The sequence below is a fragment of the Nicotiana sylvestris genome, chromosome 4 (assembly GCF_000393655.2).
Source record: "Nicotiana sylvestris chromosome 4, ASM39365v2, whole genome shotgun sequence".
Taxonomy (NCBI): domain Eukaryota; kingdom Viridiplantae; phylum Streptophyta; class Magnoliopsida; order Solanales; family Solanaceae; genus Nicotiana; species Nicotiana sylvestris.
The window spans coordinates 53,465,988-53,480,206 of NC_091060.1; the positions used below are offsets into that span (position 1 = coordinate 53,465,988).

The 14,219-nt window shown below is 35.5% G+C and overlaps 2 protein-coding genes and 1 long non-coding RNA gene across 3 annotated transcripts; 2 read left to right on the forward strand and 1 right to left on the reverse strand.

Moving 5' to 3' along the window:
• Positions 1 to 2,257: 2,257 nt before the first annotated feature.
• LOC104249875 (probable inactive purple acid phosphatase 2) lies at positions 2,258 to 6,371 on the reverse strand. Its single transcript, XM_009806389.2, has 2 exons — positions 5,609 to 6,371; positions 2,258 to 3,867 (listed from the first exon to the last, which is right to left on the reverse strand). The coding sequence occupies exons 1-2, from the start codon at positions 6,305 to 6,307 to the stop codon at positions 2,608 to 2,610; spliced, it is 1,959 nt and encodes a 652-aa protein (XP_009804691.1). The 5' UTR covers positions 6,308 to 6,371; the 3' UTR covers positions 2,258 to 2,607.
• A 349-nt stretch (positions 6,372 to 6,720) lies between these two features.
• Positions 6,721 to 8,303, forward strand: LOC104249860 (uncharacterized). Its single transcript, XR_716860.2, has 2 exons — positions 6,721 to 7,138; positions 7,871 to 8,303. It is a non-coding gene; the product is annotated as an uncharacterized lncRNA (long non-coding RNA).
• Positions 8,304 to 10,188: 1,885 nt separating this feature from the next.
• On the forward strand, positions 10,189 to 11,877 carry LOC138889549 (uncharacterized). Its single transcript, XM_070172873.1, has 2 exons — positions 10,189 to 10,665; positions 10,915 to 11,877. The coding sequence occupies exons 1-2, from the start codon at positions 10,189 to 10,191 to the stop codon at positions 11,875 to 11,877; spliced, it is 1,440 nt and encodes a 479-aa protein (XP_070028974.1).
• Positions 11,878 to 14,219: the final 2,342 nt, after the last annotated feature.

The following is a 14,219-nucleotide window of genomic DNA, read 5'->3' on the forward strand; positions in this document are numbered from 1 at the left end:
CTTATTTTTGCAGTGCTTCTTAGCATTTGTTTTAACTTTAGCCACGACTCCAGATTCAATATGAATCTCATTTTTATCTTCACAAACCGGGACAAAGTCATCCAATTGAAGCCTTGTATGTTTATCATTTGTTGGGGAAATGTTACCAAACACCAACTACAAATAAATAAATAAAAGTTAGCAATCACCAAATGTATCAGAAATGCATAATTCATGTATCAGAAATGTATAATGCATGTATCAGAAATGTATAATTTATGTATCAGAAATATATATCTTTTGCCTGCTCCTGACTTAAAAGAAAAAACTCTTTCCTCAACCTCTTAAACGTCACCTTCTTCTTTACTTTCCAGTTAAGTATGCGTGGCACAAGATTTCCAATCCGGCAAGCAAGGTTTTTGCGAGTATAGGGGCAGCATTCATAAAACTAACACTGGAATGCCAAAGGCAAACCACCATATCGGTACATCTCTCTCCTACTACGAACCTTATCCTTCATTGAACCCAACGTAGCATTAAAACCCACTTTTCCCCAAGGGAAAGTCTCAAAATCACCAGATTCAACCAACAGAAAATCATTCTTTATTATCAAATCATCGTTCGTAGTAGAAAACAGGAAACTGTGAATGAAACATAATACTGCAACCTTTAATGCATCCTCATCAGATTTCCACATCTTTTTTAAGAAACAGTCGGTTAACGATTTCTTAGACACTTTCGACATGCTTGGAAAGTACAATTCCATCAACCGACTTGACTGGATAGATTCATAATCCTTATTGGGATCACCATTACACTTTAAACCTGTAATAATACAAAACTCTGCAAGTCCAAAGCGCAACTTGGTGCTATTCACTTTAATCCATAACTCATTATCTTTAGGTGACACTACTTCCCTAAGCAATAGTGAATGGATAAGTTGGTTCTGTATAAAAAATTCGGCCAAGTCCACAAAATAACCAAAACATGTTCTTCTAAACATCTCAATCTGCTGATCATCCAAATTATTTTTCAAATATTCCACTATACTGCAGTTTGTATGCACACTCATACGGGTACTATAATGATCAGCCAAAGGAACATAGTAATCCCAAAGCTGCAAACAACACAAAAATATAAATATATATAAGCTTCATAACAATCACAAATACACACTTTAAACATTACTTATACAATATGTGGATAGATGATACACTTTATATACAAAAGTTGCACATTACTTATTGACTTGATACACATTATATACAATATGAAAAAGAATGATACATTTTATATACAAATCTGGAACATAACTGCCATATTGGTTAAATTTCTACATATTAAAATAAACTAGGCGCATACAAGTCAAAGTTATATCATTAGAAAATACCTTCAAATCAGGTGAGCTAGAATATTTTTGATCATCGTGAACTTTTCTCTTTTTTGATGGAACATCATCCCCATTACTTTTAGCCTTCCTTTTAGAACCTTTACCCTTATCCTTCAGAACATCCTTTTTCGCTATTTTAATCTTTCTTTTGGAACTTGTGCCTTTTTCAACAACTACATGCTGAGCAGTGTGTGACCTCGTTACTCTATCGCTGGGAGTCCCGCTATGAGAACGAGTCCTTCTATCAATAGGAGTATTTTGCTTTCCTTCACTAGGGATATTTTGCATTGCTTCAACAGATTTATGGGTTGCATGCCCCAAATCGCACCCAAATTCTGGTAAATCTTCAAAATCGTCATCGTCATTGCTAATGAAATTAGGGTTATATTTCACTAATTTACCAGCTAATTTCAGAGAATTTGGAGATGCCTTCACCTTCCTTTTTTTCTTCAAAGACTTCTTTTCCCCCATTATAGAGATGACTATGAACAAAAATCGAAAAACCTAGAGTCGACTATGAAGAAAAATCGAAAAACCTACTGAAATTTTGACTTACATTGAAACCAAGAGTAAAAATGCAGAAGTTGTGTTTGAGGAGAAAGGTGGTTTGAGAGAGCCGAGTTAAACGAGTGAATTCAAAAGCGTGGGTGGTTTATGGATTATGGGCTAGTAGATGTAATAAGATTGGGCCGGAGGGACATTTCGGGTCCAAGGGGAAAACTTTGGGCTATTAAAATTTTGAAGGACTATACAGGGTAGTTTTCCCAATAAATTTTAGCAAAATCTATGGCCAAATAAACCCAATGATTAGTCACTGTCTGAATTTTCCTTGTTATAGTGTCTTAAATAATGTATTCTTTAATTTCTTGATAATTGCTAAAGACCAACTCTATCAAGCACTGATCATATACAAGATCCTTCAATTACATCTAAAATCGTGAAACACAAGGCTTTAAATTTCTAATTAATCCTCATCAGAAAGGTGAGGATGGTAGACAAGTTGCAACAAGTTACTAAAACAGCAGGGAGTAGCCAACAGACCAAGAAGAGAATTTCCCATTATCTATTTACAATAGGTGTGCAGAATGCAGAATTTATTAGACCATGCATTCTCTCTCTAACTAACAGTGACCAGCTGAAGCATCATCTTGACTATAGTTCATTTATGTGGCAATAGGCAGACTATCACAAGGCAGATGGCTGTAAAGACTTGAGTATTGCCAAATTTCACAATGTAATCATATTTCCTCAGTTTTTACTGGTCTCCAGCCTTCACCAGCAGCATTTTTCCGAGCATGAGATATGAACCCAACTATGTAACCCATAAAAGCTCCAAGCACCAGTACACTTCCAACCTTTACAAACCATGAAAAATTAGACTCCATCTCTTCCATTGTCACACGACCATCATGGCTACCACCATTCAGAACTTGACCTGAAGCTAGGATCTCCACCGTGTCATGCACCTCACCGTCATGGTTGCCTACATAAAAAAGTGTAAGTTTTTCCTTTGTGGCATGTAGCCTCATGTATCCAAATTCACCCCCACGGTACAGAGATTGCACGGGCTGTGGGTAAATAGGATCAGTAGGGTGGTCCACCCTTGGCTCCCAGATAGGCTGCCAGTCCTGTCCAGCCATCCCAATCACAACGTGCATCGGAAAAGCCTTTGCTTCCTCCCCATCCAAGCCCAAGCTTCCACAGGTGAAGTTATTCAAAGGGCAAAACCTTTCGTACCTATGTACATGCCCCCACAATACAAGATTCACATGGTTCTTCACAAGAAGAGGTTCCAAATGCACGAGCATTCTCTCCCTTATAGGGGCATCTTTTTTTTCATTGCTTGTAGTGTACATTGGTCGGTGCCCTTGAAAGATGACAAAAGGAGTCTTTACTCGATCAACTGATTCCAAGTCATGCTTTAAAAAGTCATATTGGTTACTACCTGGAAGGAAATTGGTTTCAGTTGACATATAAACAAAGTGAACTGGGCCCGAATCAAATGAAAAATAAAGATTCCGAGTTGCGGGAGCACGCATTCCAGTCGGCTCTGAAGAGTTTCCAGGCATATGGAACTTAAGACTGTATGGTACACCACATTCACCTCCCCCATCTGTCCCATATAGATGGCTTGACCAGTCGGGCTTCCAAGGTTGAAGTGGCCAATCATATTCATGGTTGCCAATGCATACATGGTACGGAACTCTGGATGCAAGAGGTTCTACCTGAGAAAAAAAGTTATCCCACAACCAAGAGTATCCTCTTGCATAGCTGATGTCTCCAATATGTGAGATAAGAGCAGGCTTATCACCAAGAGCTTCAATATCACGGCTAATCCACTTAATGGTTGATGAACTTTCATCCTGTGTACGAAGAAATGTCAAGTATGGTGTAGCAGTCCCCATGTCTCCAAACAAGAAAGCAAATGTTTCACCAGAGTCTCCATTTTGTGAAACAAAACTGTAAATGGTGCTCCAACCCCCCGAATAACTGCCAACCTGCATGGTAATACATCATTAGAGATATAAACAGTGGCAGCTGTAACATCCTTCAAGAAATGGAAGATTTCCAATTTTTTAAATTATTGTAATTACCTTTAATAGTGATTAAGGATCAAAAAGCTGATTTTGTATAGATGGAGTTTAGATTAGTAGAACTTTCGAAACAATCTTAAATAGAGGATGTTTCAACTATAGCGGATAGTTGTGAAGTCGATGAAAATTTTAATTCTGGGGGCTCTATGTATTTCCACTACAAAGATTACATGCATGAATTAGCTCATGACCAAATGAAATGATTCCACCATGCCTCACCCTATTATACAGTCACTAAAAGCCCCTGAACCTTTCTATCATGTCAGTACAATCAGTATAACAAACCAAAACTTCACCGGCCTGTGTACTGCTCAAACCTCCCACTACATGTAAAAGCATAACTCTTACCAAGAAAGTAAATTTGCTATTGAATTAAAGAAATACAGAATATATAGGTACATGTAAGAAGAAAATTAGCTTGCTCTCCGACAATGTAATTCTCTGAGTGTGAACTGAACTCTAAAGCAAAGACAGTTAAGAGGTTTAGAGAAATGTTTAAACAGCCATTGCTTCGTAAGAAAAGGTAAAAGAAATAAGTTTGAAGCTAGAGCAAAGAAGTTCTCTCATAACAAATATCCATGCGTAAAGACAGCGCATGATAAAGTCAATTTCAACTTTCATTCTTTCATTAAGGACCTGGAGAGACCTCTTTTACGAGTGTTGAAATTAAGTGATCATATTGAAAGAGGATTAGCAATAGACAAAAGCAGAGAGGTTGTTTTATGTGTTGTAGTAACCCAAACATTTACTAATGAAGCTTTCAGAGAAAAAGAGAGACAGGGTACTAAAATGACAAGCTTTAAGGTTTTTAAGATGGGGGTGGAGGGTCGATGAGACTTGAGGTTTCTGGCCCAGAAATTGATCATCTGACCAGATAGAGCAAGGATCAAATTCTAAGCTTTCAGAACCATTAGCATCTAGGATAAGGTAAAGCCAATACCCCCCAAACACCCTCTGGACCTACCCAAGAACCAAATAGTAGTATAGTACAAACATGGAAAATTTGGATTTTGAGAAATTAAATTAACAAACTTTTGTATCTTCCCCCCCCCCCTCAAGTGAGTCCAGTTAGCCCTTAGGGTCAGAAGAGAGCTCCACAATCTATGAATCTAAATAACCTATATGAACATAGCATCGACACCACATCAATCCCAAACTAGCTGTATGAATCATATATATGAGTTTTGCTCTATTCAGAACAATATCATTCCAATACTAGTAAATAATTTATGGAAATGAAGGGTTTTTTAAAATCTTGAGAAAAATTAACAAGTCATCAAAGCAAAGAGGCGGATACGAACCCTCAGTACGATTAACTGGTAAAACGGATTACTGGATTAGCATTCCAGTGCTTTAGTTCACTCAACCATCTATCTCACTTAAAAAAAGTAAATTACTGCATCTACAACTAGGTGTAATAAGATTTTATCTCAACTAGTTGATATAACTTGGATTTAAGTTATGTACACTGAAATGTTAATGAATTTTTTTTACACTATTAGTGTAGTTTAACATGTTATAACTTACCATTTGATACATGCAATTATCTGATTGCGTAAATAACTTTTACACCGAGCAGAAACTTATGCCGATCTGAACATAAAAAATATTCTTTTTCAAAAAACAAAAGGCTGAAGAAAATTACCTGATAATAATACTTCTTTCCCTTTTCCAAATTAACCATAACTCCATCATGTATATACCCAGGATCCCTCCAACCAATGCTACTATTAGCTGGAGCATCACACATATCTTCCCTCTCATACCTCACGACCCGGGTTCCCACAACCCGATCCAACGCATTCCGGGTCAGCCCATATCTCACGTAGCTCTCTTTCCCATCAGGCGTCACAAACATGACTCGCATCTCATCCTCACGACCAGTGAGAGCCAAATGCACCTGTTCAGGGCCCCGACCCGACTCAAACCCAATCTCCTCTGACTCCGCAAGAAGATGGTTCGTCTGAGGCAATGGGTTGTGGTCATGATCCACTAGCTCGGGGAGAACCTCGGATTCGGTCCATCTGAAGATCCGGAACTGGTACCCGGATCGAAGGTTGACTAAAGGGATGGAAATGGATCCCGACCCCGATTCCCATTCAGGTGAGGAAGAAAGGAAAAGGTAGCCAATAAATTCGTCGTGGGATGAGGTGGGTGGTGAGTAAATTCCTAACCAATCAAGCTTAGAAGGTGACTGAATACCGGCCCATTGGATTGTGATAAAACCGCCGGATTTCGATAAGGTTTTTGGGGTTACAGAAATGGAGATTTGTGAAGAAGAAAATGATAATGAAAAGAAGTTGAAGAGGAGAAAGAAGAAGGTGAGTGAAGGGATCATATTCATTGGTGTTTGGTGTTTTTTCTGTTAAATTTGCAGCATTTTTAGAAATAGAAAGGGTGTTTAGTTATGGGATTTTTTGACCAATTGAGTTACGTGTCAATACAACTTTTCTTTTCTTTTTTTACAGTACTTGAGAATTAAGGTATAAACGACGCATATTCTCTTTGAAATTCATCTCTCACCCACAAATGTTGGTCATATTATTAGATAATCATTGATCGTGTAATAGTATTGTGTCTCATTTTATTTTCCGCCTTCTTTTAGTCTATTCCTACTAAAATGACATATTTTTATTTTTTAAATTACTTAATTTTAGCAATATCATTCTTCTCTTAATGGCATTTTTTGTTAGTACTCACTTAATATGAAAGTTTATATTTTTTAAAGAAGAATGAAAATAAAAAGACATATGGATCGCTTACCATTATCGTTTAAAAGATACTTTTGGTACTTTGTACCTGTTATTTGGTTTACATGTCAAATTCTCCTATCTTATAAGAGGGAATTAGCAGGTACCTGGACGACATGTTTGCTAGCACTTTGAGGGCAAAATTGTCTTTCCATTCAACTGTCTTTTGGCTTCACTTGGATTATCTCGACTCTTCTTTGGCTTCTCTCGTCTCACTCTTCTTGTTCTTATCGGTACCACACAGACAGGTCTTTGAGAAACCTGGCAGATGGAGGTTCACTGATCAAAAGGTTAACAGCCGAGTTATATGAGAAAGGAAAAGCTCCACCGTCTGCAAATTTCCATTTTCACCTTCTCTCTCTTCACTTTTCCTGTTCTTATCTTTATACTTTAGTGAATTTTCCTGGCCGGATCTTTGTTTTCCTGTAAGCTATCTTCTTCTTATCTTGTATTTCTCTATTTCATCTTTTACTGCACACTAAGACTTTGTTCTTTATGTGTTTGACCAAATTCTTGAATGAATCAATTTGGTGGTTACACATTTTTAGATTATTCCGTGTGGTATTCGATTCACGTTGCCTTTTCCTCCGTCTTTCTGTTTAATTTTTCGTTTTATGATATACTGGATTTTTGCTATTAAAAATTCAATTCTACAGCCTTGGAAGTAAATTATTTTTTCCTAGAAGAATATGGTTAAGAGGTCAGCACAGAGACACATCCTATTTTAATTCTTTTTTGCTCATCTAGGAACATATGAAAAGTTTCGCAATCTTCAAACTCCTCTGCGACTGCAACCCCATCTCTCCTTGCTCTTCATGTTGTTAGCTTTACTTTGGTGAATTTATCGTTTGGATTTTCTTATCTTGTGTTTCTCTCCGCTATCATGGGATTCTAGGCCTTTGCTACACAGGAAGTTTAATTGTCGAGTTGTGTTTGCTCTTACTGAGGAAATTCTTGAATCAGTCAGAGTTTTTACTAAACGCTTACCATTTGTCTTTCAATTTAATTTCTTGCTCCACTTGGGAGGACAAGATGCTGCTCCTTTTGATTTGAGTAACCTATGTGCGATGACAAAACTTAACTTGGTGGATAATAGATAGAATCTGTAATATATAGAATGTTCCACGATATTAAAAATATAATTTATCCTTTTTTAGACATCACATTGACAAGTTCAGATGGAAATATTTACATGTAAAAAGGAAAGTTGAACTTGCATAACTGATGGATTTCAAAGAACCAAACAAGTGCTCACACGCAGAAAAAATGAAGGGTGCAATGCAACTCAAATGGTGTGATAGGCAAAGCCAAATATCTGCTCATAGAAGGGAAGCACTGTTGCTATCGCGACGTATAAGAAGACAAGATTCTGCAAAGCACAACCTTCTTCAAAGTCCGATTGTTGTTGTCTCAGAGTATTGGAACAAAGCACGATTTCTGAAACAAACTGCTCTTACCATACAAGAACCTCCTTCCCTTCCGGAAAAAGGTTATATTATTGCAATCATATTTATAAACCATATATATTATTAATACAACGATGCTTATGTATTTTGTTTGGAGACTTAGTATGATATCTTATTTATCTTATATTTGTCGCAGTCTATTTTTCACATATTAAGGCTTCACTGTACGCTTTTAAAATTCTTCATTATTTTGTTTAGCAGCTACCACCCATCAAGTTTGCGCGACTACATCGCGGGATAATTTAGAAAAAGGAAAGATTATATTAGATCTCTCAAGTTAGATGTCTTATCTTTCGGTAGTATTGGATATGATGTTTCTGGATCAACTTGAGTGCTCTACATCCATCATGTTTTAGTGCTTTATAGAAGTGCTTAATTCTGTTCAATGGCAAGATAGATAAGCCACTTTACAAGTCAGACGTTGTGTCCAACATTAATGGCTAAAGATGTCTGTTATGAAATACTTGCAGTGCCATTATTGTAGCACTTGGTTAGATGCCTTTTGAGTCTTCAATAGCTAAAAGTGGCGCTATTTCGAATTTTAATATCTTGGCTTAGATAGCTGCATATTTGTTGAGGCAATGGCCATCAAATTAAATGATCAGCAATCCATGTTCCCCAAGTTTACATAACCAGATTCAAGATGATGTAAACAATATTTATCAACTACATGGTTTTACCATGAATGAAGTCCCATAAAACTTGTGCGTCAATTCTATGTGCCTGTGCTAGAGTCCTGATTGTTAGCCCAAACTTGATGAGGTGTTTGTCACTTGTTAGATCCAAATACGACAAAAGCTGGTGAGCAAGTCCAATAGCAATTCTAAAAGTGTTACCTCAGTGATTATTTTGGATATTTTCATATTCTGTTGAGTTTGAAATGATATAAATTGGGGAATCTCCCTGTTGAAGATCGCAATTATTTTTCGCTTGCCTATGAATTATAGCGGTTTTCAATCCTGCATTCAATAGGAAATGTTTGATATGTTTGGCTCATAAAAGGTGCATCTAAACATCCATTCAATGGCATGATACCTATCAGCAAAGTTGATCCAATTAGTGTTATAATACAAGGATACTTATTTATTTTGCTCGGAGAAAAGTAAAATACAAAAATACAACCTGCTATTTTACATTCTATTTTGCATCTACTGAGGCTTCGTTGTACGCTTTTATACGTCTTGGCTATTCTATTTACCAGCTGCCGGCATACTTTATTTATCTTATATGTGCCTATAAACTAAAATTACTTAAGTACTATGTGGTCTGTTGCACTCTATTTTGCACCTACAGAGGCTTCACTGTACGCTTTTAAACGTCTTCGCTATTCTGTTTACCACTTGTCAGCTATCAAGCTTGCACGGCTACATCGCATGATAATTTAGAAAAAGGCAAAGATATATTGGATCCCCCTATCATTTGTGAAACAGGTAACCATACGAGAACCTTTTTCGCTACTTTTTTGGTTATATATTGTTGTACTCATATTTATACGAAGAATATTATTAATATAACGATGCTTATTTTGCTTGGAGATTGAATATCATAGCTTATTTATCTTATATGTATCTATAAACTAAAAGACATAAATACTACGTGCTCTTTTACACACTATTTTGCATCTATTGAGGGTTTGTTGTACGCTTTTAAACATTTTGGCTATTTTGTTTACCAGTCGGTAGCTATCAAGCTTGTATGACTAGCTAATTTAGACAAAGGAAAGGGTACATTGGACCCCCCCTATCATTCGTGAAACAGGTAAACCTACATTCAGATCATACTCTTTTCAGAATGACATATTGTTTATATATTACTGTAAATTGTAACTATTTGTACAATAGGGTCCACATCGGGTACATCTAACGTGCGCCATGTTACCTTGAACACCGTACCAATCAAAGGTTTGCACAAACTTAATGTTACAATAATGTCCACCATACGTATGCCTTGGTGCTCCTTTTTTTCTAATGATACTTCTTACATATTCAGCTCATAGGCGGGCCAAAAAGATGTGCCTGGTCAGTAAAGAGCAACAAAGTGAGTATGTTGCTCTTAAAAGGATCCCAAATTGTCAATTTTGTCATGCAAAGAAATTTGAATATGAACCTCCAAGATTTTGTTGTAACAGTGGTTCAAGAAGGTTGACATCTCATAAAATGCCAACTGAATTATCGGAGTTATACTTTAGAAATACTGAAGGATCTGAAAATTTTCGAACTTATATTAGAACATACAATAACATGTTTGCATTTACTTCACTTGGTGTCAAGTATGATAAAGAGCTAGCCAGAAGAAATTGTGGTATCTACACATTTAGAGTCCAAGGGCAAATGTATCATTTTATAGAAGATTTAGTTCCTTCCAATGAAAATCCTAGGAATTTACAGTTGTACTTCTACGATCATGATAATGAGCTAGCCAATAGGATGGCATGTTCGACAAGAATTAATAAATCAATAGTGAAAAAGTTGATGGACATATTGAAGGTAAATCCGTATACTATTTTCCTAAGATCTCTCTTAAATGTTCCTCAATTATCTGATTTCTATATTGCTCTTAAATGTCACTCAACCTTAGATCAATGAACATATAACTTACCCAGTACATCAGAGATTGTGGCATTATTGCTTGAAGAAAATCCTAGAGATACATCTGCACCACATATTCGAATTTATACCTACAGTAATAGAGTTCGGTTAGTTCATTATTATTATGGATGTTATGATCCGTTGCAGTATCCATTATTATTTCCCTTCGGTGAAAATGGATGGCATTGTGGTATCAAAAAAATTGTTCAGACAAAAAATGTGACGAAACGTAGAGCTTACTGTGAACATGAACAATTGCCCAGTATATCAAATATGTGTTCAGTTGATGGATTTCTTGATATGGAAGATAAATCACTACAAAAAGGAAATCGAAAAAGAGATACAGTGTCTTGTCGAGAGTATTATTGTTACAAATTTCAACTAAGAGATAATGAAACAAATGAAGTGCTACACTGTGGGAGAATATTCCAACAATTTATAGTAGATGTATATATAAAGCTTGAAACGCAAAGATTAGACTTCTTTTCATTTAATCCAGATTTATTTAGAATTGAAGTATTGCAAGGACTCCTTGATGTTTTAAGATGTGGTGAAAGGGAAGCCTCTAAAATTGGAAAGAAAACATTCCTCCCTGTTACATTTATAGGGGGACCAAGGGACATGCGCCGGCGATACATGGATGCTATCGCATTGGTACAATATTTTGGAAAGCCTGATTTCTTTATAACAATGACATGTAATCCTTCTTGGCCAAAAATAAAAGAACATTTATCACTGGCTGATGAAGTACAGAACAAACCTGATTTAGTTAGTAGAGTTTTCAGAGCAAAGGTAGAAGAATTAAAGACGGATATATTAAAAAGACAAATCTTTGGAAGCGTTGCAGCATTCATGTATACTATAGAATTTCAAAAACGTGGTCTTCCACATGCTCATTTTCTTATTATACTTGCTGATGAACACAAATTATTGACTCCTGAATCCTATGATAAATTTATTTGTGCAGAATTGCCTGATTCTAAAAAAGATCGCGATTTTTATTCACTTGTTATTAAACATATGATGCATGGTCCTTGTGAAAAGTTAAATCCTACAAATATTTGCATAAAAAATAATAACTGCAAATTCAAGTATCCAAAAGTTTGCTAAACAAACATTAAAAGGGAAGAATTCATATCCAATATACAAAAGGAGAAGAACCGGAGAAGCTGTAGAAGTAAGAGGTGAGTTTCTGGATAATTCTTGGGTTGTTCCATATAATCCATTTTTGCTATGAAAGTATAATTGTCATATGAATATTGAAGTTTGTTCTGATATTAAAATAGTGAAATATATTTACAAATATATTTGCGAAGGACACGATAAAATTGCATTTCATATACATGATAATGATACAGATACAAACATGGATGAAATAAAAGAATATCAATCTGTTAGATGGGTTTCTCCTCCGGAAGCTGCATGGCGATTATTTGGTTTTCCCATAAGTGAAATGACTCCAAGTGTTTTTCACCTTCAATTACATTTGGAAGGACAACAATTTGTCTCTTTTAAAAGTATTAAAAATGTTGATAGAATACTGAGTAATCCAATGATTCAAAAAACAATGTTAACTGAATTTTTTGTTATGAACAGAACAGATAAAGATGTTATGCAACTGTTATTATTATATAAAGAATTTCCTGAGTACTTTGTATGGTCACCTAAGGAAAAAATGTGGACACGTCAAAAACAACGTATTGTAATTGGACGTGTTGTAACATGTCATCCAACAGAAGGAGAAAGATATTTTCTTATATTATTATTGATGAACGTTAGAGGACCAAAATCATATCAGGACTTATGTAAAGTTGACGGCAAATGTTGTAGTACATTTAGAGAGGCCGCAGAAAAAAGAGGATTGTTACACTGTGATAACAACTTAGTTGAATGTATGTTTGAAGCTACAAATTATCAAATGCCATATAGTTTAAGGCCTTTGTTTGCAACATTATTAGTGTACTGTAATCCTGCTAATCCAACAGAACTTTGGAAACAATTTGAAGATTCAATGTCCGAAGATTTTAAGATTCTACCTAACATGAATGCTAAAGATATTTGTTTTATGACTTTAAATCATATCAATGATATTTTACATTTGATGGGACATGATATTAATGAATATAATCTGATTCCTGAGAAAATTAAACCTTCAGCTGCTGTGAGAGAAACCAATGTGTCATTTTGAAAGAAACATCATTGTTAGAGAAGAAGATTTGCTTCTAGAGAGAATTAAATATCGAACAACGAAAAGCATATGACACAATTCTTAATAGAATATTTTCTAACAAATCAAGAGCATTTTTCATTGATGGACCTGGAAAAACTTTTCTATACCGTGCTTTATTAGTTGATGTACGATCAAAAGATTTTGTCGTTTTAGCAACAGCAAGTTCAGGTGTTGCAGCTTCGATCCTCCCAGGAGGACGAACTGCTCACTCTCGTTTTAAAATTCCTATTGATATCGATGAACAATATTCTTGCAATATTAGTAAGCAAAGCGCACTTGCAACTTTAATACGTGATGCAAAACTAATTTTCTGGGATGAAGTATCTATGGCGAAAAAGAAAGTGATAGAAACTTTTGATATTCTGATGAAGGATTTAATGGATACAAATGCTCTATTTGGAGGAAAAGTGATCGTTTTCGATGGAGATTTTAGACAAACTCTCCCAGTTGTTAGGAGTGGAAAAAAAGAAGATTTTATTCACAAAGCTTATTATATTTTGAAATTTGGAATCGACTCGAAAAACTACAATTATCAGAGAATATGCGTGCAAAAACAGATCCTACGTTTTGTGAATATTTGATGAGAATAGGAAATAGACAAGAAAAAACAAATAGCCATGACAAAATTGAAATCCCTGATTGTTTTGTTATCCTTTTCGTTTATGAAAATCAATCATTAGATCTGTTATTTAGAGTTACTTATCCAAATCTACATACATGTTTTTCTGATGCATTTTCTATGACTTCTCGTGTAATTCTGACAACCAAAAATGACTTTGTCGATGAAATAAATGATTTGCTCATAGCTCAATTTCCTGGTAATCTAAAACATACGTTGCATTTGATGAGACTATTGAAGCAAACGATCAAAGTCAATATGAAGATTTTTTGCATACTTTACATCCTGTTGGTTTACCTCCCCATAAATTAACCTTGAAAAAGAATTGTCCTGTTATGTTGTTACGAAATTTAAATCCATGTGAAGGTTTATGCAACGGTACACGACTTATATCTTGTGATCTTCGCAAACATGTTATAAGTGCTAAAATTGTCACTGGGGACTTTAAGAATACACATGTATTTATTCCTGGAATACCATTATTATCATCAGTAGATGAAAAATTGCCTATTCCTTTCAAAAGAACACAATTTCCTTTGAGATTATGTTTTTCTATGACAATAAATAAAGCTCAAGGTCAAACGTTGGACTTCGTGGGAGTTT

What these genes read in the sequence shown, in the direction of transcription:
- LOC104249875 (XM_009806389.2), bottom strand. Translation starts at nt 6,307, where the DNA reads ATGAATATGATCCCTTCACTCACCTTCTTCTTTCTCCTCTTCAACTTC. An exon ending in GAAAGAAGTATTATTATCAG is followed by an intron (nt 3,868 to 5,608) that starts GTAATTTTCTTC and finishes ATTACCATGCAG; the next exon opens with GTTGGCAGTTATTCGGGGGG.
- LOC138889549 (XM_070172873.1), top strand. Translation starts at nt 10,189, where the DNA reads ATGTGCCTGGTCAGTAAAGAGCAACAAAGTGAGTATGTTGCTCTTAAA. An exon ending in AGTTGATGGACATATTGAAG is followed by an intron (nt 10,666 to 10,914) that starts GTAAATCCGTAT and finishes GATCCGTTGCAG; the next exon opens with TATCCATTATTATTTCCCTT.